At 40.8% G+C, this 24673-nt stretch overlaps 1 protein-coding gene across 8 annotated transcripts in view; it reads right to left on the bottom strand.

Annotated features, from left to right (window-relative positions):
* Positions 1-24673, bottom strand: part of pum (pumilio) — a 101920-nt gene that overhangs the window by 58513 nt on the left and 18734 nt on the right. For 7 of the 8 annotated variants that reach the window (XM_043416757.1, XM_043416765.1, XM_043416761.1 and 4 more), the window contains 6 exons: positions 18181-18204; positions 13464-13596; positions 11146-11257; positions 10609-10708; positions 10326-10456; positions 7261-7627 (listed from right to left, as the gene is read on the bottom strand). In XM_043416757.1, coding sequence (XP_043272692.1) covers positions 7261-7627; positions 10326-10456; positions 10609-10708; positions 11146-11257; positions 13464-13596; positions 18181-18204 — 867 coding nt within the window. The remainder of the gene's footprint in view (positions 1-7260; positions 7628-10325; positions 10457-10608; positions 10709-11145; positions 11258-13463; positions 13597-18180; positions 18205-24673) is intronic. The other variant, XM_043416763.1, reaches the window with a different exon arrangement.

The following is a 24673-nucleotide window of genomic DNA, read 5'->3' as shown; positions in this document are numbered from 1 at the left end:
CCAATGAAGTTCACGAATGGAAATTTGAGCAATTCCAATTCTCGAGGACGTGTGTGAGGACGATAGCGATGGATTGGAATAACAGACCTGACCTTTCCGGCTGTGTTGGCCTAGAAAAGAGCCTGTACCCGGATAATAATAATAATAAAAAGGAATCGGTTTTCATTCGGCTCCAGGGAAATCGAGGGGGCATATGAAATGAGTGAAAAAAATGGTGGAAGATAAATTGAAATGGCCTAAAAATTGTTCCTTTATCTTCAGTCTTTTTTTGCTTTTTTTTTTCAAACCTCTCTTTTTTCACTCGAGAAAAATACTTTGTGACGATTGGTTCGAGCTGTTGCAATAAGAATTTGGCAACATCGTCCCATACATCGAGTGTAATCTCGTTTAAATGTTTGCAGCCATTCGGCTTTGTCAGTTTGCCATTTTTCAAAATTCCTCGTCATCTGGCTCGAGCACGTGCTTCCGAATAATATCGATTCGATGGTAATTTTTACTTAGTTTGACAAATTGCTGTGAATATGATGAAAAGCTCACGGGCAAAATGGAATCGACTTGATTCAGGATGAATCACAGTTCGGTTTATTTGACATAATTATATTTGGGTCTCCCACACTACGACAGAAACGTCGTTGAGTTAACAAAAGTTTCGTCCTTACAACAAATTTTATTTCCAACGATTTTGTGATCGAAAAAAATGTTCGACTTTTGCTGTCTCGAAATCTTAATCCGAGTCGTGAACTCGCATCGCGTTCGTTGCGTCACGTGAAATTTTATTAATGAATTAAAATAGTAGTGGAAAGGCTCGCGAGCGTGAATCGAGGATGGTTGACGGAATGGAAAATGGTTGCACAAGTGAAGAAAAGCTCGTCACTTAGTCGCAGGAGAGTAGAGAAAAAGAGAGAAGAGAGAGAGCGCTGCTTCTGTTGGTGACCAAAATTGATTGCTTGTCCGACACGACAAACGATTCTCGTGAAGTGAAGACACAACGGCGACCTTCGCGTCGCAAATGTCGCCCATCGTAGGAAAAGGAAAGAGCATATGCTGTGCCACAAAGTGTCGTCCGTGCAGACCACCGGGTCTCGTAAAGTCGAACGCATAAATTTGTCTTTTCACCGCAGCGCGGGTTCTCATGTTCCTTTTCATTGTAAAATGAAATCTCTCTCTCTCTCTCTCTCTCTCTCTCTCTCTCTCTCTCTCTCTCTCTCTTTCTCTCTGTCGTACAACGGTGTACTCGAAAGTCGAGAATATTATAATTTTCCTACTTTTTCAAGTGGAAATTCGAGTGAAAAAAAGCGTCCACGATTTTCAGAGACGCAGTCGCGCAGTCTCATAACTCGGAGGCACTCACAGTCGACTTCGTTGACTTTTTTCATTCCCCCCCCATTCGAAAGATTTCGTGAGATATAACGCAGTTTGTAATAAAACTAGAAAGTACCTTTGTCAGCGTTCGTGCGAAGACTTTATTACCCGCATTCGCGTTGCATACGGAAAATTCCAGTTTTTCTATTCGACTGCGTAAATCGTACGAAAAAGTCCAACTAATTGTTTAAGCAAAAGTTCGAACGATCCTTCGATCATCCAGCCCCGTCGATTCGAGTTCGAAACTCTTTATTCATTCTTCCCCGTGTGCCTACCTCTCTCTAACGCCCGGCAACTTCGATTTTACGACGACGACGAAGGGAGAGAGCCGCGAATTAAAGAAGGAGCAACGTGAGAGAGACCAGAGGAAAAGCCATCAGTCCGATCTTTGGCGTCGTCGTAGGCGGTACAGAAGATAGAAGTTGAACGAAAATATGAAAGATTACGCAAGTTGAGGGCCAAAAATAACGGTCGATGAGTGACAAGCACTCGACCTCCCTCGCAAAGACCGAGAAACACCGACGTTAAATACGAGCAGCACAATGACAGAAGAGAAAAGTCGACGTCTCCGATGAACTCATGTTTGCCAACGTACCTTATTGGATATACATTCGAGACGAGAACCATACGTTGTTGCTGCTCCGCGATTCCTAAGAAAATTGATCTCAACATTTTCTAAATATACAAACACATTTATGTAATAATAGTCATTTTCCAGAGGGGCGGGGGAGGCGAACTACATAAAAGCATGGAATAAATATCGCGCTAACTGGGACGGTGTTTCGACACTGACGTCCTCGGTTGCTTTTATGGAGTAGCCATCGTCGAGTGAGTACATAAAGCCCCGTTATTTCCGCAAATTCATAAAAAATATAAAACTCGATGTACAGATGCGCGTGCTAAATACATGAGTGAGAAACGTAATCTCGCATGTTCCGTATTCCAAATAAATGAAATGCGTTACGTCGTTGATTAAAAATGTTTTCATAATGAAAGCGTTGTCGGGCCGTGTGTGGCCGTCGCGCGAATTCCGCAGGTTCCGTTTTACCGCACTGAATGAAACTCGCTTAATAAGCGTAGGAAGCGCGCACGCAGGAGAATAAGGAAAAACGAAAATTTCTGGTTCATTTGAACCTCGATTCGAGAGGGTACGTTCTATGGAATGAAAACTGGGGGGTCGATAACCGGCCAGTTGCATAAATACACGTCATACCGAGGAATTGTCCCGAGAGAGTTTCGGGACAAGCCACTTTTTCGCGCGGTTTCTTCGACATAGAGTGCAAAAATAGCGGAACGATCCAAGTGCTTCGAGCCTATTCACAGTTTTTTTGGAAGATTTGTCAAAATTTTTGAAATTTCGTATACATCGAATCGTTGCAACCTGCCGATCGAATTCAATCCCAGCTCACGCCTCTCCTCCGTATTATTCCAATGGGAATTGTGCAATATCACGATCTTGAATGAAAAATTCACCGGAGCGCGTACGACGGTGTTATCTCCCGAGCGGAAATTTCGACGAAAAATAAATCCGTTGGAAGTTTAAAATATGAGAGGCAAGCGTAGAAGCGCGTTATAGATTTTCATCGTACAAAGTCATTGCACTTCATGCCGAATGGGCAGCGAGTCAACAAACCCTCTCATCGCTGTCTTCGTAAGCATGTACACGTTAGCAAACACACAGGAATACACTTGCTTATGCACGTGTATGTACATCGCTCACGCTCCTCTCTTCTTTTCCGTCCGAGCTCTAAATCCGCGGATTTCTCATACGTTACCTCCTTACTATTATCGTGAGGTCAGAACACAACGACGAATCCAGAGAACGAGCGAGCGAGAGAGAGAGAGACGGAGGAATGGAAATTACGTAGGGGGAGAATCACTTCATGCACCGGAGGGCACGAGGGCCCTGCCCGCGTAATAACGCGATCACGATCGCTCGTACCAGAGACTTTGAGCATCGCGGAGCGAGGGAGGAGCCGCTTACCCGATCTGCGAATAAGGAAAAGGAAGCGGCGGTTAAACTTGAAAATTTTCTTCGCCTACGATCTGGACGAAACGCGGACGAAGATTGAGCCAAAGAAATTCTGGTGGAAGAGACCTCGATAAATGCAGGAATTGAGCAATCAAAGCCTCGTTGGAATTGAACTTTCTTCGACAAGGAGAAAAAGAATGAAGTAGCTGAGAAATTTTGTGAAATAATTATAAGAATGCAAAAAAATCGTAGTACTTTCTACCAATTTCATCGTCTGAGAGACGGAAGATTAATGTCGTGATTCAATGTCTCGTGCGTAAGAATCTGCGAGGCCCCCTCCTTCCTTGCTATTTCTCTCTCGTTAAAATCTCTTCACGGTTAACTGTTACTATCATAACGGTTGAATTAATGGTTTATTACGGTAGAACGGAGTTCTCGACAACTAATTTGACGGTTAACAACTGGAGCGTTATCGTGGGAGTGCGAATTTGCGTTAGAGGAACGACTGTAGCATGTTAAATTCACGTTTTTATTTACTTTTATTCCAACAGAAATTTGCTCCGAATGAATCCTTCTGAAGGCCTGAAATTTCAAATTCCGAGTTTGTGAACTTGAAGAGAAAATAAAAATAAAAATGAGAAAAATTTGATTTCTACAATTGATGACGTTCGAGGAATAAGAGGATAAGCGAAGAATTCTTGATGCAATTCTGCAGTCCAAGTTGTCCCTGAAAACACTTGAAGTAGGAGTTCAGTAGAATAGGTTCGTTTCGGATCAGACAGTACAAAGGCAGGTGCTGTAAGGGGACTTGAGTTTCGCAGAAAACGAGGCATTGCCGCGGGTGGAAGGCATCGAAAATAGAACGGAAGATTTCGAGGGAAAGAACGGATTTTTTTCAACTTTGGAAAACGCTGCGAAAAGCTTTTTTTTAAAAAAAAATCAAATACCGAGAAATAATGCGGACGGGGCGAAACTTCGATATTTCTCGAAAGAAATTTATGTCAAAGTATTTCGCAACATGTTCGATCTTTCCGGAACAAAATTGATTTTTCTAGCGGTATTTTCTCATACGTATTCCTCGAAGAAGCTTTTTTCACGGTGAATCAACGTCTGGGTTCAACGATCCGAATGTACGAGTCCTTTTTCCACGAGGTTGTTTCTCCGCTCCGCGTCGTCAACTTTCCCAGTAGGCAAACTGGGCAAATGTGAATTTTCTTTCTTGTTTTATTTTTTCTCCTCCTCCGCGACCGCGATCCCCTTGCGCTAGCGAGCGTAACGAGAGGGAGTAAGACGCGTCTGAATGCACCGGGCGTTCGCGCTTTTGAGGTAAGCGAAGAAGAGATTTTTTTCCCTCCTGAATCAGTGGGATTTATCCACGCGTAAACACGGGACGAAGGTGGATGGAAAAACGGACGAACGTTTATGCTTTCTGAGACGATTCGAATGAAAACACCGCACAAATCTCCCTACTTAAAAAGAAAAAAAACGATGTGTCGCCCTATTCAGAACAGGCCATTGTAGACGCAGACGAAACGCGCACTTCGTTCGAACGTTCATACGACGATTCGAGTCAAACTCGATTAAACGAATAAAATTGCATTCCCTCATTCACTAATTTCGTTGGGACGAATAACTCGTTGACGTAACATTAACCTGAATTTTTCATTCCCCTTAATTCATACTCCGCGAGACAAAACCGAGCGTATAAATTCTCGTAATCGAATGGAGAAGCGGTTAATTTCGTCATTTTTCAAAAAACCATTTGGTCGATTATTCCGAGTATCAGTTTCGCAAGTTTTCAAAAATCTTTTTAGTAATCTGAAAAACTATGAGAGCGAATCATTGTCGAGGGAAAGAATAGCATAAAGAAAACAATGTTTTGAAAATCATCAAAGATGTGCGTGTCACATCGAGACAAACAACAGCTTCTATTTGTGACGTGAGATCTCGCTGGTAGAGAAAGCGAGCAAAATAGAGAGGGAGAGATGAGAAGAGTGAAAGGAAGAGAGAGAGAGAGAGAGAGAGAGAGATCTGTCACTGAATGATCTATGTCATAGTTTCAACTCAAGTCATTAAGTACTCGACTGACATTATTATAAGCTTCTGAACAGTTGCAGGATGTCTGGCTTAGACGGATTTTAGTAGAACGTACGAAAGCAAGTGAAAAAATGAACAAAGTTCACACTTCGGAGTTACTTGTTTCTATGCAACGAAAAAAAATTGGTGAGGCAAAACCGATGGAAGATAATAAAACGTGGGAGTTTTGGAGGAAACAATGATAAAAGAACCAGTTGATATCGAAGTTTTTTTCGTCAAGCATTATCGATGCAGGATAAAATGTATTTGGAGACAAATTGTTGTGGGTTAACTGCACGAGCTTTGGTCAACTCTCTTAATCCCGGAAATATTTTACGGCGTAAAACAAAAAAGATAATAAAACCGGGGAAAAGATAAAACGTTGCAGAGCCAGGATAGAGATAACCGAGTGATAACGTTGCTCGCCAACGGATGGAAATGTCGATGAGTGTTGATTAAAAAAAAAGAGGCAAAATGAGAGACCAAGTGAGCGTTCAAGGTCGATATCGCGAGAATCTCGCGAAAAGTAACTTGAAATACCACGACGTCCGAGAAAATGTATAGTTGGGCTTTTCCTAGCTGAGGGTGCCGAGAGAAAAAAGAAGTTGGACAAAAGGAGGAGAAATTAAAAAAAGAAAGGGTCCAGAGCAGCAGACCATTGGTGGTTGGAAGGCTCGTTAGTGTTGCTGGCTCTGCTTAAAAATAGCTCGACCGTCAAATTAACGGTTTTGACACGTATATCTCTTTGTAAAAAAGTAGCCTTTTTTGCTACTCGAGTTTTTCCTCCAAGATTGGCTCACTTTTAATGCGGAGCCGAATATTCTATGTAACTTTTTTTTTCTTCTCATGCTCTTACGTCATTTCTATGAGAATAGTTCGCAACCGAATCCTCGGGCGTGCTTAGCCTTTGGACGAACATTTTTTCAATTATTTTTGTACACGTTGTACTTTGAATTAAACTTTTCCCTGAGTTTTCACCTCATTATGAGGTGCTGTGGAAAATAGAGTTCTTTTTCTAGGGATTGCTCTATTTTCGGAAACGAGATGAGCGCAGCGTTTTTTTTTTCTCGATGCATTATTTCCTGTTTGTTATCGAAGAAAACTCTGAAAAGGAGTTTTCTTTGAAGGTTTTCGAATTAGAGTTTGTGACTGATTTTAATGAATTTTTTTTAAATCTAAAGTTACTATAATTAATTATGAGAAAGTGTGATCATAATTCATTCATGAGTTTTCTGCTTTCACCCAATTTTTTTAATATTCGAGATACCATCAAACTTTTAACGTACGATGAAAGAATCTGGGAATATTTGCTTTCTGAAAACTACCTTTTACCCTAAATCGGGTCAATGTTCGCCAAGCTTTTTGGCTCTCTGCCTCGAACGAACGGACTCATTTTCTCGTCAATAGAAACTTTTTTTTCTTGCAAAGATACTTATTGTCGAAGAATTCGGGGAATTTTTGCTTTTTGTTGATTGGCTAATGGCGCTTTGGACACCAAACTGAGAACGCACAGTCAAAATTGAATGGCTGAATTGAATTCTCGAAAAGAATGTTTGCTTTCGTTTTCATCTCAAAACTTTCAAGCCTGATTCTCGAAAAAGAATTCCAATTTGAAAGAAAAGGGAGAAAAGTAAACGAATCTAGTTGCTACAGTTTTGCTTCCGTTTCATAAAACGTGGCCGACAATTTTTAAAAAAGATGCTGGACATTTGGACCATTTGTGGCACTGTTCAACGATCTTGGATACAAGAAATGAAATTCGTTGTATAGGCATGACCCAGACTTGGATAAGATACGATAGAACCGACGTGAGGTGTGCCTCGGACGAACTCGTTGCGAGTGAGACTTACCTGGACATCAAAGTGAGTGGTCGTATCTTGTTGTTGGGGTGGTCCCTGTTGTTGTTGCTGTTGCTGTTGTTGCTGCTGGGACGGAGGTGGTCCTTGAGGCGGCGGTGGGCCTTGAGCGCCAAAAAGTTGGGCAGCGTGTGAGTGAGGATGCTGGAGATGATGAGCCGGGGGGGCCTGGTGATGCTGGAGATGGTGAGGCGGCGCGGGCGCGAAAGCGGCCATAAAATGTTCCTCGCTTCCGACCACGTCGACTCCCGGCTTCAGTAACACGACCCCACCCCCTCCGGTGCTGACGGCCAAAGTGGCTGCTGCGTTCTTCTGAAATTCTTCCTCACCCGGAGACGGTTGTCTGCTTCCCGGTGTGCGACTGCGAAGTTGATGGATAAAAATCGTTATTTCAACCGAACAAGGAAATCAGAACTATTCTTTTTTATTTCGCTACTTTCTCAGTTTCGAGAACACTTCGATAAAATTGGGAAAAATCAAATGAGAATAACACGAATTGAGATGAAGCACGATGAATCTAATGGAGGCGAGGAATTAGCGGGATGGACTTTGGAGGGGAAATATCTCGTTCATTCCCTACCGATCTAGCCGATTAATTATCTCTCCGAGCGTCATATATATCACGGCTAAAGCTCGCGTGACGCAAAGTATGATCGTTTATTTTCCCCTTTTCCCCAATTTTTCAAACGCTTCGATTTTCATTCGTTGATACGAGAGAGCTCACCGACGATCGTTCGAGGCTCAGGTGCTTTATGGATAATGAGAAATCGACCATTTTTATTACGGTGTAGTTTACGAGGCTGTGACGCAACGAAATTCCGCTTTTTATAGATCTATAGTTATGAAAATCCGTACGTTGTTTTACTCGTAATTAGTGCAAGAATTAAAACACTAATTGTGCAAAAATCAGGTGGTTCAACGGTGTTGATAAACCTACGATTCGATTACTCTGTTCCAGTTGAAAATATTGTGTTTCCTTTTGTATTTTTTACTGGGATACGTTGATAAACATTGAATTCGGGACATTGAGTACCATTTAAAAGGACATCACAATTTCTGGTCTCGGTGTAGAATGGCAATTGACTTATTTCATTGATTATTATCAAGTTATTTCATGAAATAGTGAGGGCATGCGTTGCTACTCGTTGACTGAAACGCGCTTGCTTAGGCTATTTCTATTTTCATTCTAAGAAGATTCCGACGCAATTGTAAATGTCAGATATCCGAGTACTCGAGTAGGATTTCTTGCATTGCCCTCATTCAGCGAGCGCAAATAGTCTTGATATTATCTAGCCATTAGTCCATCGACATACCGAGATCTCGAGGTGCGGAGGATCGAGGAAAAAAATGAAAATAATAAAAGAAAACGAAAACAAAAATGATGGAGAATGAGAATCAACGAGCGAGCAAGTGTACAGGTATGAATCACCTTCGTGATGAATGCTCGACTCGTATATTAAAGGCGATATAAACACAGACGATAAGACTGACCACGATCGCAACGTGGGGTCATTAAGCACGTTTTCAATCTCCATTATCTTTCGAATCTAAGGAAACTCGGTTCTGTAACATCGACCTCAGGTTATTCTCAACGAATTGAACATTTTCAAGTATCTTTTCCAACATTCTCCTTCTATGCTTGATAGAATTTATCGATAGCCAACACGACCTTGTCTTTGTTACCCACGGATCGGAGTCTTTGCAGAAACTTTTAAGGATTATTGATCCAGCTGGTAATTTTAAAAATCATGAAAAATTGACTGCCCATCATTAAAGTATTCGGAAAAATTTTTAGCTCGGGGACCTGAGATTATATTCGCCGTCCGAAAAGTTGAAAACTCCAGATTCTTTCTGTACATTGAAGTTTATATTTGAAAAAATTCAACATCAAAGAAACGATAAAAGATATCATTGTCTTCTTAAATGCTAAGAAAAATCCTTGAGCAAAAAAAATGTCATCAGCAGTTTTTGCAAAACTCTTATCGCCCCCTTACACATGAATAGCTATCGAGAAACAATAGGATTGATGAATTAATCGTTTCTCAAGTGTGTGGAAAGAGAAGGAACGAGGGCTTGCCATTGTATCATCGGACGAGCTCAGCAGATATTTCTGAATACGTTTGTCGGTAAGAAAAATTTCTGTTGTGCATAGAGCCTCTTAAGGAGATGGCGCCGTCTGACGGAAAGGAAGGAGAAACGAGGACGCCGGCAACTTCATTTGTTAGAGGTGAAAACGTGAATTTTGAGTGTTTGTTCGTTAGCGCATATTTTATCATCGAGTTCGTTCAATTTTCTACTCGAGCACTGTTCCAAAGCTCGAGTATATTCACCTGGCATTTTTTGTTCTTTAGAATTTTTTTAATTTGATGAATGACTGATCTATTTTGTCTGGAACAAATGATACATTGCCGCAAACGTATAAAAAGTTTTTTATCTTTTTAATGTTTTCCGAGCTTTGAAGATGTTGAATAAACCAAACCGTGTTCTCGCCAATTAGGGGTTAGCTTGAGTTAAATGAAGTTTCAATTTGAAACATTAGGATCAATTTTTTTGTTTCATTTCTGGAAACCACTGAGCTAATTTGCTTTGCATATCCTGGACATGCTACACATAATGGTATTTTCAGTACTGGAAGATTCAATAAAGCATTTTTGTGTTTTCGGAAAATTACGTTGAAGAAAAATCATCCCTATCAAAATTTCATTTCTATCCTCTATAGAGGTTTGTACCTTTTGAATTGAACCTTTACGATATAAACCTTGATTGACACTGTTTTACCATCTTTTAAATCATATGCACCAATACGTGAGAACGTGAGGGCATAAAAGCTGTTATCTCGAAGCTCGTATGGTACTTGTTCGTCATAGGTAAACGCTTGGGAGCTGAACAACGTTGAAACTGACGACGATAATCGGTTTCGAGAGCAGAAAACAAGGCTAAATCGTTTAAACTTCATCGGGGAAACCGTATATCGTCATTCGTAACATTTTCTTTCTTTTCTTTGCTTTAACTCTCTTTCACTTGGTCTGTAGGAAAGCAAAACAGGCGAAGTGACTCACTTGAACCCTTTGTCATCGTCGAGACCATTCTGTGATGCGAGTCCGTTGCCCTGAGGCCCGTTGTCGTCTTTCGAGCCGTCGAATGGACTCGCCGTACCTTTGTCCTTTTCTTTCTTATCACCTTCCGGGTTCTGGAGTAAAAAAAAAAATACAATGAAATGAGAACAATGTAGTTGTGCATATCTACTTACGTAAATCTCACAAAATAGGAACGCTTTACGTGTACAAATGAAAGTGAGCCGAGAAATACAAACGGAAAATTTGATTTTCATAGTTTTCGTACCAGCCTGAGAGAGACCATTCGAGACTCCAAATCCTTGGGCGTTGTGGGACTCGAACCGAGGACGTATTCGACCATTTTAACACCAAGCCCACCAGTTTCGCTGTAAGAATACGTTCGAACGATTACATCATTTAGGCGTCTTTTAAAATTGCCAACAACTCTACAATCCTCAATGTTCCTATATTCACCAAAATATTCCAACAATCGTAGAAAAAAAATTGCAACTCGAAATGTCAAAAGCTTTAAGATTCTACCAAAAATGTTATTTTTTGGCCGATCATTTTGTCAGATTTTGTCAACATCGTAAGATCATTGAAATGGAGTTTACATTAATTGGAAAGAATTGATAAAAAAAAACATGTAGTAGGAAGACTCATAAAGAATTCAGGTTTCCTGTTAACCATTTTTTCCAAATATAAAGAAAAGTACCGGAAATATAAATATTTGCATAATGAATTCGGTAGCGTAATACTTTTGAAATAAAAACGAAATGCCTCGGACGTTTTAAAAGTCAAAGAAAAAAATGACGATAAATACCTGCTCCTGGGACTAAGAACAGCGCCAACTTCTGACGTCTGATGATGATATCCTGTCCCAACGCCAACGCGTCTTCCCGTTCCCATTGAAATCGGTTGTGACACTGCATGATCTGTGAAAGGTCAATACAATCATTAGTCATTTCGAAACATTTTTTTTTTTAATTACGTTACCAAATTCACGTTAATCATTAGTTGCGGATTCATTTCACTAACATAAGACGTGTTCGGAGCATAAATGCTAACACCAAATTTCAAATAAAAATGAAGTAAAATGGGGTTGTCGTTATAGAATAAAATCGAGGTGACATTTTCGTTCGCCACGATTATCACAGAAATGAAAGAAAATTCAGTTTCATACGCCCACTGATCGATTTATCAATATGAATTCTGTTGTGCACATGAAATATCCACGAGACACGTAAAACGTCACGACAATAATAAAAATGAAAAAGAACGCACGTGCAGTGAAACATTTCGACAGGATTATCTCAGGATCCGTTTGATATTATGGTGTTTAAGTGGAGCTTCAATATCGATGAGTTAAAAAATAAGAAACATGCTTAAAAATAACGTACACGAAGAGGGGAGCACACAGATGATGTATCGACAAAAAGGTCAAAAACATTAATCGTTAAATGAAAGCAGCAACTGAATTCATATATTTCCGGTCATTTAAATTTAACTCCGAAAATTATGAACGAGCTCATCGCGAGTGATGAAAGATACAAAATAGCAGAAAGAATTTTTGGACCGCGACTGACAAGCTGCATAAACTACCCTTCGGTAGATTAAAAAACAAAAATGAGTTGATTAGCATCTCGTTGACGGATCAGTATGATTGAGATAAATTGTAGGGACAGTTCGATGACGTGTGCCTCTTTCGTACATTTAGCGAGATTATTTCCGTGAAAAAACGAAATGGAGATGATGCTGAGAAGAAGGAGAGAACGAGGAAATGAAGGAGGAGGGTCGAAGGGCGAGGGGGCGAAGAGGATCCGCCGGAGGGTTGCCTCGGAGTACGCCCAGGGTTGATGAGCAGAGGAGACGAGCCTGGTTGTTGGGACGTTGCCCCCACCCAGTTGCCGATGCCGGGCGTCTGTCGCCATGGCAACAGCCGCGTTGCACCCATCGCCGTAGTCACACATGCAAAAACCATGTTGCTTTTGCTCGACACGAACATTCGTCGTACACGGACATACGTCGTACAGGAAAAAAATCGGCAAGGCATAGACAGAGCTTCAATGCAATCAGTCGTATGCGAGTGCGTGTGCGTTTGGCTCTGCGTCCGTGCGTGTGTTACCCCCGAGTTATCAGAATTACGAATGTGGCTGAGTCGGTTAGACGGAATATCGGAAAGATCGGAAGAGAAAAGAAAATGGGAGGGAAAAGGGAAGAAAAATCCGGTTGAAAGGAGAGGAAAAAAGGGGGAACAAAAAATTCTATAGCGCTCTGAACAATAGTGGAAAGTTTGAGAAATTATCATTCGAGAATATCTGATTGACATTTCGTAACGTTTCATCAATACGCAAATTGACGTCAGCCACTGGGCAAAAATCGATTGAAAAAGCCTCTCTCTCTTTTTATTATTCCTTTTGTTTAATAACGCAGACAATGAGATTTTCTGTTGGACAGATTTGATTACAACATCGCAGTCCTCTTAATGAACGAGATGAGTTCGGAGCTAAATTCTATTATTCGATGCTTGTCGACTGGGACATTGAAAAGATGCAAGCACATTTGGACCGTCGTCCGGAATATTGCGACTGATAACCACTTTTTTTTAAAATGGATATTGACCAGAAACTTTTTTCATGACAACTTTGAAAAATACGTTCGTTTAATTCCCAAGAATTTTGATTCCCGGTTTATTCCATCACAAATCTTCAGAGATATTACAACAAAAACAATAATAAATTGTTGGCCAATTCAACCAATTTTCGGAATGAAATTTACGTTACCAAACGAATTTATGGACACGAGCAAAGTTTTTTTTTCTCAGTCTCGAAAGACTGCAGGTAAGATAATAAAAAAAAATTGAAACATCATCCTGTGACAAAAAATTCTTTAATTGGCCTCCATTTTCGAGGACATAGTTGGAAAAAAGTGTCTCTTGCCCGGAGATACTAAAAAATGAGCCAAAAAAACTCGGTGTAAGCGTTCCAGTGAAGAATGTTTCTACATCTTTCATCATGTTGCAAAAAAAGATGAATGCACATTTCATAGAGGTGGAAGGGGAAGGAAACTCGATTCGTTTGAATCGCGACGACGACGTACACCGCGAGATGCGATTAATGTCTTAGCGTAATATTGAATTACCTGGTGTACTCCAGGTTGGGTCTCGCCACATCTGGTGGTCGCCGAGATGAAGTATCCCACCGCCTTTTACACCCCCTTCATCCTTGGAGCCGCCCTCATCGACGCCCCAGAGCTTTTTTGCCGAGGGTGCAATCTGTAACGAGGGGAAATAGAGATGTTTTAAAAAAAAACGTTGTTTTACGATGGTTACATTGTGCTTACACGTCATAAATCTAAACCACACAATTTCATGATCGTTATCACACTGTGAGAGCTTTTTACAACGATATCATAATCAATTGTCGCGTTAACAAGAGAATTAAAGGGGAGTTGATCGATCACGTCGAAGCAGAGTTTTCGATATTTTTTCCTCGTTTCATAATTTCAAACGTCGTTTCAAGTTTTTGGTATCGCATTGCGAGGGGAGAAAATTAAGTACGAGTGGGGCTCGATAAGTTGTTCAACTGCTCGTAATCATGCGGATTTTAACGAGTCTCGCGCGCATTGCTTACTTAATCGCTGTTGGAAAATTTTTAGTGGAGAATCGACTCGAGAATGGCGTTACTATTTATCGGTGCTCGGTGCAATATTCACCCCAGACTTTGACAGCTTTTCTTTGGTAATAAGAAAATATGGAGTAGCGAAGCTGATAGATTTTTTCTTTCACCAACGATCCATCCGTAATGTCAGCGAAAAATGGTCTCACATTGTTGTCGAATTGAACGAGCGTTCGAGTGATTTCCAAACGACTCCGGTGGAAAAAACTATTTAACGAACTAACGAAGTTTCGGGTACGGTGGAAGCGAGAAATTCGATCCATTGAAACGCGAGGGAAGTTTGTAGCAACTAAAATGTCGGAGAACGGATAAATGCGGATTGGAAATTCGAATCGCGGTTAAACTCGCGCGATGGAATCCTCGCTCGATGTACACTGACCTCGGGCAATGAGAGGTCAGCGCCGCAGGTGGAGGGGAGACACCGGATATTTTAAACATTCTTATGGATTCGTTCATGAACGATTTCTTAATCGTGTCACTAACGCTTTTCACTAAACGAGATTCTAAAATGGCACAAAAACTGGTCGAGAATACCAAATCAGAATGTCGACACTATTGATTCACGGATTTGATGATTCATCTGCAGGCTCGAGACTCCACAGCGTTTTTCCTCTCGACGGTGCGGGTGCCAGCGAAATAGGATTTTCCATCACCGATATAATCCCTCCGGGAGTAAAAAAAGCTTCCAATTTATTCCGGAAATGCAAAGATGCAGAAGCGTGACTATTTTTTCTCGAGAATAAGTCGAAAGAAAACACAATCGGATTTCCTTGTATCGTTCACCATCAACGACGATGAGCTGAGCACACAACTGTCAAAAAATCAATGAACGCGAGTGCTTCGATGGATCGCTGTACCAAACGAACGGGAATTACGACGCTGAAATTTGCAACGCTGGAGTTCAACGAACTGAACGAAAAAAAAAAAAAAAAAAAAAGAACACATTTATAATTCACCAATTTTTTATTTCACGAAGTATCGGTGCAGTTTGAAAAACCACGAATTGCAAATTCGGCAGAGAACGAAATTGGATAATTACTGGAATTATTGGAGGGTTTTTTTAGATCATTTCGTTGGACTCCAGCGTTGCAAGCTTCAACGTCGTCAAGAATTATAATCAACGTTTTCGTTATTTTCACCATTCGGTCTTCTGGTTCAGATTTTTTGGTTTCCCAAATAACCGATCCTTGCTTCGAGATAATTTCTTGAATAGTTGGTAAAAATAACAGTCGTCGGTTCTCCGAACGGTAAGGAATGGCTCCGCGCTCGTAAGAAGCTTTTTAAAGAATTTTTTTCCATTGCGGAGCTTGCGCTCGAGACAGAATTAAATCATTTCTATCTCGATAATATGAGAAAATGCACGTTGGAATATCGAATTGGCGCGAAGGGTCGGGGGCAACAATGATGGTTGGCCGAAAGCACTCTCCTGGAATTATCTCAATTATGTATCGATGTATTTATTAAATAATGCATCCCTCGATCGTGCAGTACTGTCAGAGTTCAACGGTTACGAGACAAAATTATGGAATTTATACGTCTATATCGAATAGCGCTGAAATATAATCGCGATCTATTCGACGCTGCATCAATTTGTTCGAATTATCGAAAGCACTTTGTGATATTCAACACTCGAAAACTGCCTCGAGTTAGAGCGAAAATTCGAGATGGTTCGAGGGTCTGCTAATAACGTTAATTGTAGAGAGTTGGAATATAACTTGATATTCATAAACGATTGTAATTCTCTGGTGAACCGGAAGAACGAAAGATCTGATATTGTTTTGTTTTCAACTTATATGATGCAGCAGAGTACTGAGAATCGAGTATCATCGATTTTCTTGAGGGAGAATGTGCTTCACTTGGTTCGTATAAGCACATTACCGATGTTAAACATAATTTTGGCAAAGGTTCGTTCAAATGGCGTAACTCGGAGCTCGAGTTTGCGTTCAGTGACCGAATTTGGATCACGATTAAAACCGGAGTCTCATTAAACTTTGACGAGTACGCGAGTCATTAAAACTTTCCATTCGTCGGAATATACGTAACGTTTATATATCAAAATATCGTTTTTCAAGGAACTCCGGTTGTAGGACCTCGAAGATATTTGTCAAAAGTGGTGAAAATTATCGGAGGCTAAGTTTTCGTTGAATGATACTCTACGATTTTCTCGTTGAGTTCGTTTGGGGTCGAGAAATACAGTTGCTAGAAAAAACAGCCTTGGAAATCGCATTGCAGCTTCCAGATGACAGTGGATCCGATAAAGTCGAAAATACTATTCGATCCGTTTGCTCAATATATCGAATCGATGTTGATTAAAGATGGCAACAATGTACGATTGTATTACCTGCGCATTGCGGTAAAAAGTGTATAGAACGGTGACGAGAAAGAGCGAAGAGATCGAGGAGAAGAGAAAGAGTGAGAGAGAGAGGAGACGTTTGGAAAAATCGAACGGGTTTTCCCATTGAGACGGGGTGTAAACCGGTTGGGAGTTGCACGAATAGGACAGCTGAGAGGAGCCCTGTCTCTCGGAGATCTGTAGATTGATATGTGTATAGAAAAATACACCTATGTATAGAGCTCCATTGCATCCGACGTCATTCGAGAGTCCTTAACGACAAGCCCACCGTAATACCATCAATTTACGACCAGAAAAATTCTCGTTTGACACCATTTTTTCATCCCCGTTTCAACCTTTTCTTCAAATAGATTACCGCGAGTTCGCGAATCGCTGCTATTTAAGGGCTCTACCCTAATTAGACGGGCGAAAAATGACTGTTTTCACGATTTTTTTTCACCGATATAAATTATAAATTTGGATATAAAAAGTGTTAGGCTTAAAAAATACGCTCTTAAAATACACAAAAAATGTTTTTTTTTATATTTATTTTACTCGGTTTTCGTACAGAAAAATGAGGGAGAAGACGGGTTCAAAAATATTATGGGTGTGCCCTCTTGATAAAATCTCTGGAATGGATGATCGGAGAAAAAAAAAATTGGTTTTAGATTCAATAGGTAAACGGCTGTAGCGCTCACTATACGATTTTTGATTTTTTCAAAAATGACAAAATGGCGGCCATTGTTCCTAAAATTACGAAAAAGCACGTTTTTTTCAACGTTTTTTGGAAAAAAAAAGCATAGTTCCGCTCAAAATTTCAAAATTTGTGTGATATGCGCTACAGCTACAGTCACAAAGAACGCGTGGTAAAATGTTGGGAAGGATCGCGGTTGAATAGTTTCGGAGATTTGATCAACGAACCGTCGAAAAATGTAATTTTAAGAAAAACGCATTTAAACAAAGGCAGGCTCAGATGGCCCGAAAAATGGAATAGAAAAAAGGATTTTTTGAAAATTCTAATTAGGGTAGATCCCTGAATGTCGCTTTATGGTATCAGAAAATGGCGTCAACATATTCATGCTTAATACGAAATTGATTCGATTTAATCCATGATAAATATGAAATCGATAAATTGTGTTTATGGAATTCGAGTGATACGAGTTTCTGCAGTATTTCATGGTCGAGAAGAGCAGTTGAATCGATGGCTACCTTTTTATAGACTCGATTTAATTTTCATGAGAAGGAACAAGAACTGTACGAATAAAAAGGCTTTTTTCTTGCTGCTGTGTCCAAAGCGTTCAGAATTCGACGAGCCAATCAAACGTAACTGAAAATCGTGTCTGGTGAGCGGAAAAAGTTGGGTTTTCTCGGTGATTCTTGCGAAAAAAATGCGTCATAAGTGAAAGAGGGTCGGGAGCACGGACGGAGAAGAAGGTGAGAGAGAAAGCGCGAGGTTGCGCGGAGTCATCAGGTGCAAGCGAAAAATCTATAAAGCTTCGCTGCTGCTGTCGTTGTGAGGATATACGAGAAAAAATGTATATGAAAGTGAGTCGTCGAGGGGGGGGTTTGTGTAAATCCAACGCGGTAAATGGACGTCATTGGCGGGCTATTCGAGAGCGAACGAAGGGTAGAAAAGGCTTGAGGTCGGACATTGGGAGAGGGAGATTCGTTACCGGTTGACGCGACGTTAGTGACTCAGAGTTCGATCAACTCACGGAGGATTCCAAATACAAGACACTTTTTTCTCCCTCGCGGGGGGACGTACGTCTCGATATATATTGATATGACAAATAAATATGGACAAGAGTGTGGTCGCGAAATTATTGATTATTTTAGAATGAGTACAAACCAGTCCCGCATCCTGCCAGCTATCCTGCAAGCAAAATGTTTCGTTTTAAGAAATTTGTGTGAGTTCTTTCATTTTTCAATAAAGAAAGGAAAAAATCACCACTTTTCAACACACACACGCACGCACGCACGCACGCACACACACATGAGCAACAGAAATAAAAAATACAACGAACGTAAGAAAAATTTGTAGTGCAAAGGCTTCGGGGCAACCGAGCGTCCAACGATTCTCTTTTGCATGCTTCCCCCACTCGAGTTACACTGTTTTTTTTTTTTTTTTTTCATCTCTCGATAGTTGACAGTTTCTCAATGAAAATTCTCAATGATTATAAATCCTGTTAACACCCATGATTTTCGTTCGCTTTTGTTCGTTTGTGCAATATGCTGCCGACGTTCGCCTCGGTAAAAACGGCGTTGCATTGTGGGAACCTCGAGGTGGCCTCTTTCGTGCCATTGAACCTACGAGTTATGGCTAGACCAAAGTCACGCGAGTACCTTCGCGACAACAAACTTAAGCAAGTAATAGCTTAATAGTTATTCGCATTTGTGTACAAAAACTCTTTAATATAAAATCGATGAATGAAGCTGAGGATTTTAAGGGCGAAGATCGTTTCGATGCTAATTATGCATCTTTTTATCGTTCAGAACTCACGTCAAATTTCAACTGTTAGGAGCATTCATTTGGAGAGAAATTTTCGAAAATCTCACACGAACGTCATTGTTAAGGATTTAAAAAATATTGAACTCTATCTTTGACCCAGTTCGGGCTACTTTTTACCATTTTCAAGTTTCTATTATTTCTCTGCTACTGGCTGAACTGAACGCCAATCGAACGAGGGTAAAATTTTTATTTTATATATTAATTGAGGCAATCATATTAGAGACAATTCGTGGCACGGTCTGCCTGAGTGACGCAGGAAAATACGAATAACTCCGAAACCATCAATTAGTTTTGAAATTATAAGGTTTCGTTTGTGAATCATTTTCTCGTTAAATAAACAACGAGAGCAGATCGAGATTGGACGACACTTCTGTAGTAAATCAGTGGAGAATATCTTGAAGAATAAAATGAGAGAAGTTGCATTGCAATCGGGTCAAAATTGAGGATCATTTTTCGAAAAAAAAACCTCGGAAATTGTGCCATCATAGAAAATCGTGTTCAACACAGTCAACGGTTTCGTAAATTTATCGTTTTCGATATCTTTCTGCGTTAATAAGGCATGCTGTGATACAACGACTTGGAGCACGTTCGACCGGTGCAGCAGCACTGGGCTTGGCCTGAGACAATAGTGAGAACTTATCAGCCATTTGACTGGCATGCAGTAGACAAGCTTTTACTTTGAATGTAAATAATAATCTACCGTGGCAACTTTGTTCGTACGAGTTTGTAGTATTTTAACGAAAGGCTTTTGTGATGACGAATGTTTGGCGACTGAAGAAGCTTCGTCGCAGTATTTGACCGAGGATCGATTCTCGAACGTTACAAAAAAAGTTCAAAAATGGCATGTTTTTAAAGTTTGCATGGATGGCGATCAAGTGAATATTGAAATATGTAAATATTGATTTTGGTACCAGGAAGACGGGCTCGGGCCAGGCGAGTGAGTCGGAAATACCCATGGTATTCGATTGGCTATCATCCGAAGGATCCTTCCGAGATTTTGGACGGGAAATGGGACTCTGGAGTTGAGGAGCGAAGTGCGTGGGAGGCTGGAACTGATGTGGTTCGTTTTCGAGCTGATGACGGTGGCGGTGATGGTCGTAGGATAGGTAGGAAGTCGTCTAACGTTCGGTGAGGCAAATGTGGATGGTGGATTTGGAAAGCATGCGGAATTCACAGAAGAAAATATATGAGGAAAGTCGAAAAATTGTGAAAAAATAAACAGTCCAAAATTCAATGACAATTATTTCAATTGGCGAGGATCTGTCGTAAAAAAGTCATGCAATAGGTGAACACGAGTGCTCTGCACCCGTTCATTCGAGAATATTCGACTCGGTTTTTGCATTCGCTAGGACAGAGACGGAGGGGAGATAATAGTAAAGATAGCAAAAGCATTTACGAGAAAATTTAGTCCAAGAAAAGAGAGATGCATTGAGACTTATTGCGAGAAAAAGAGGGATTGAAGAAAAATTATTAATTGCTGACGATTCGAGTTCTAGCAAGCCTTGAAGCAAGTTTCAGGTAAAACGAAAATTTTTAAATAACGAGGTCAAGTACAATTCGCAGTGGTACGAGATTAAATTAAATAACATGAAATAATAATAATAATAATAATAATAATAATAATAATAATAATAATAATAATAATAATGAAATGGAGTAGAATGAGAGTGGCAGAAAAAAGATGGAGATTTGAATGATGTAGAAGACGAGGTTTGATAGAATCGCGGTTATCGACCGCGCCGGGAGCCGCAGACAACGACGTGTGCCACCCTAGCACGCCTCTCCGTGCTCCCACCTAAGTGGGATTGGAGGATCGAACTCAACTGAATACCGTGAAGCTTAGAAGCACAAATAAAATGAAAAAATGCAAAAAGAAAATATGTTTAAGGAGATCAAGATGAGGGAAAAAAGGAGGGACGAGATTCGATATTGCGACACAGGTACTACACGAAGCCTTCGAAACTGCTCGCCTGAGAAGGAAGAAGGGAACTGAGTGTGTCGCACCCCTTATCGAGAATGTTACTGAGCGAACTTTGACAGGTACCCCAAATCCTCGAAGAACGACGGATTGAACGAGATGTGGAATTCTTTTTCGTATTCACTCGATTCGAAGGAGAAATAAAATTCGAACGAACGTATAAAAAGTCGAAAATTTTGATTAGAACAATAAGAAAGCAGGAAACCAGTCTCAGACACGTCGAGGCTCCACAGAGTACAAAAAGAACTGAGAAAGGGCAAGATTCACTTTTTCTTACATCCTCGTACAATCCTGCTGAAGTATGTGTCCTATAGAGAATAAACTATTTTTGGAACACCAGGAAACCCACCGATTCGACCACCATTTTTCCAATTTTCTAAATTTCATTAGTTTTTTTTTTTTTTTTTTTTAAATCGAGTTTAAAACTTTCGAGACCTGGTGGAAGTGAGGAATATTTGAGAAAAAAAACGAACAGCAAACCCCTTCAGCTTGTTTTGTATCTGCGAATGCTCAAAATGTCTAAAAACAGTCGAGCAGCAATGATAAAATCCATTAAAAGTCGTTCGAGGTATTTGGAATAGTCCCAAAAGTCACGTGTACGAATAATTTTGGAAAAAAAATATATTGAGAAAAGGAATGAAGATAGCTTTCGATTGAACCGGGGAAGGGAAAGTTCAATAGGATCGAAAAGATTAGTGACGTACAGCTGTGAGGGTTCGGTCGGTGGTGACATGCGCCGGTGTCGATCATCAGCCACACCGGCGACAACGTGAACGAGGGAGAACGAGTATGCACGCTTGCACGTTGGCATAGCTCGCACACAGTGGAGTTCTCGAGCCGCGGGGCCGCCGACCCTACCACGAGCCCACGCTCGGGTCACGGCCACTGTCCTCTCTCGGGATTCCCCCCACCCTCATTTTCCTCTCGTTTTCTCTCTCGGTCTTTCTTTCTCCGTGCACTCACTCGCTCGCTCTCTCCTCTCTGCTCCTCTCCTGCGCCATTGCGCCGTTCCTCCCGGTAATCGGCTGTTCCACGCAACACACGGGAAAATTGTTAAGGAGATGCGAACAGAGAATGGGAGCTCTCCCATCGGTGGTGAACCGATAAGAAATCAAACTGGATGATCGAGATCGAACGAACGGGCTGAGCGTGAGATTGAGTTACGAGAAAACGTAACGCAACGGGTGCTCGGAATGAAATATAAATAAATGTCTACGGAAAAGATACCATTTCGGAAAATCTACTTACACCAATGTCAATCTTCGTTCCTCTCGATTTGCCAGCATAATTCTCATTCCGAATGAACTTTTTACACCTCGGAATTTCAAAGGTTACGTATTCGAGGTAGTAAGAACAGCAAAAAAGGGTGGGAAAAAATAAACTCCCAGTCGAGATTGAGCGCGAAAGCAAATAAAAAATCGTTTTTTCGGAGTACGTACCATTCGGAGTTGCAAATTTTCTGAATCGTGTCTCTAAATATTTACGTTTTTATTTCAAAATATTGATTTCCTTGGAATATTCGCTAAGCGTCGTGATACAACGACGCATCGATCAGTTCGAGGTTATTTTTCAAAAGTTTATCGACTAGCTCGCACCGGTATTTACAAATTTACAAGACGCCGCGTTCCGAGTTTCTCAACTCGGAACGAAATCGCAGCGGCTGACGATCACAATCAATGTCACACTAAAACTGACTGGTCCAACGGCCCGAAGTTCGGCACGTTGAATAATCGAAAATCGAGGAATCGAGCTCTCTTTTCGCGATTGACGATCTCGTCATTCTTCGTTAACTGGCGAACCTCGAAAGTCTCACCAATTCCTCAAATCGTAACGATATTATGAGATTTCATTTCCGAGCGAGTAATTGCCCTCGAAAAGTAAGTGACATCGCGACAGATTCGTTGAACCAACGATAAAACTGCACAACTCCTTCGGTTCCCAGTGACTCATTTTTTATAGCTGCATTTCGGGAACACTCGAGAGCTTTCGCTGGGGTGCGAGAAAGGGACGAAATAGGAGGAATACATAAAACGTGCAATTTCAGTGTCTCCGGGCAACGGAGCAGCGCATAACTTGGAAGGCAGGAAAAAGCTGTTGTAACACAAGCCACGATACCGCGAGTTTCGAGACGGAGTAAAAGCAGCCGCGCGTGTACCAATATCGTCTAAATTTATATGAAACTTCAACAATTGAATGGCAGTAAGAGAAACAATATTTCGATGATGAAAAATTCGTCGAAACTCGAGAGACTTCGAAAGACTTTTTGGAGAGGGTTATCGTCACGCCCGACTCCACCGTCGTTTTTAGCAACGAAAACTTTCCATTTATCCATGACAGTGACGTTCGGAATGTTCTGAATCGACGTATGAAAAGCATTTGAGCATCAACGTTCCGATAAATGTGAACGAACCGTCGTGCTCTCGAAGCCCCAAATTTAATCAAATTAATTTGAAAGGACGATGCACTAATTAAATGATGGAACAGGACATTTGAGGGAGAATCGATTTGGGCATCAAGCGAAGTCGAGACTATCATGGATCGACTTAAGGTAGTTCTGTATGCACACGTACGAGCCAAAAGTTTGGCCACATGAGAATCCAATGCTCGCTGCCGGCTACACGGTTTTGTCAAAGCTCGTCCTACCCCACAATCACGCCTCGTGTACGAATGGGTTTTCTACACATATAGAAAGTGGCGCTGTAATCGTGGCAACAACGCCATTCTCCAGTATTACTATAGCGTCGAGCGTCAAAATGTCAGTGTTGTCCGAAATCTCATTTATTCGTCACGAAAGAAGTTTAAAAGTGTTCAAATGGCATTTCAATCGAGAAAGGTGGTCGAACATTTGAGAAAAAAGCTTTCATATTGTTTTGTATCGCGCTCATCAGTTCGCCGCACCGTGCACTGTTGCCACGTCGTCACAGCTGATCATGCGCCCCGGTTCCGCGTCACGTAAAATTCTCACAGTTCATCAGTCGACATCTCCGAAACTGGATGCTCGAAAATTCCCATTTTTTAAAATATCAATTCCACAATAGCGCTGGATACACGACTGGTTTTATTTTAAAGTCGTAAGATCCGTTTAGCGCTGGTAATAAAAAATGTAAACAAAGTGCTATCCAGTGACGCGTAAATGGTGAATCGATTTGAAATTTTGACAGTCGGTCCATGGAAGCTATTGTTACATCATATTTTAATAATCAGCCGGTTCTTAAGATTTCAGCAAAAGTACAGAACTAGCTTAAAACTGTTTGGGAGAACTGCGATTACTGGAATCTGTCTGGATGCATTCTATTTAACGCTGAATTTATAGCTTTTAACGATAAGAATGGATGAAGTATTCCGAATTTGATGAAAAATTGACATGCGAACGATTGTTTTCTGTTGCGTGTATAGAAAAATATTAAAATCGACTTTTAAATGTATTTCGCGTGTTGGATACACTTTTTTGCTGTTTCGCATCCCGTTGCTGCAAGATATAAATTTATGACTCGAGTGTATTACGTAAAAAAAAGTGTTTTTCAAGAATTTTATAATATTTCGTTGCCATGGTAACGATAATAAGGAGTTTTTCAAATGGAACAAAGTTAACAAGTGAAAAAACGGTAGTTACGAGAAAGCGAGGGTTTTGCCATAAAACGTCGGGAGTGCGTAACGCACGTAACTATACATAACCTCGCATCGAATAATCTCTTCGCGAAAGTATTGCGTATCCGTAAAGTTACGAAGTCGGTTAGAGGCAAGCGTTAGGCACGAGAGAGGAAACGATTCTATCCTTTTCTCTTTTAGGAGCGTCTTTCCGAGTCAATGTCAGCGAGAGAGTGGCGATCGAAGTTGTAGAATGTAAGGAAGAAA

This window comes from Venturia canescens, chromosome 4, assembly GCF_019457755.1.
Source record: "Venturia canescens isolate UGA chromosome 4, ASM1945775v1, whole genome shotgun sequence".
Lineage (NCBI taxonomy): Eukaryota > Metazoa > Arthropoda > Insecta > Hymenoptera > Ichneumonidae > Venturia > Venturia canescens.
The sequence above is the reverse complement of the archived record's forward strand: the minus strand, read 5'-3'. Positions and strand labels throughout refer to the sequence as shown.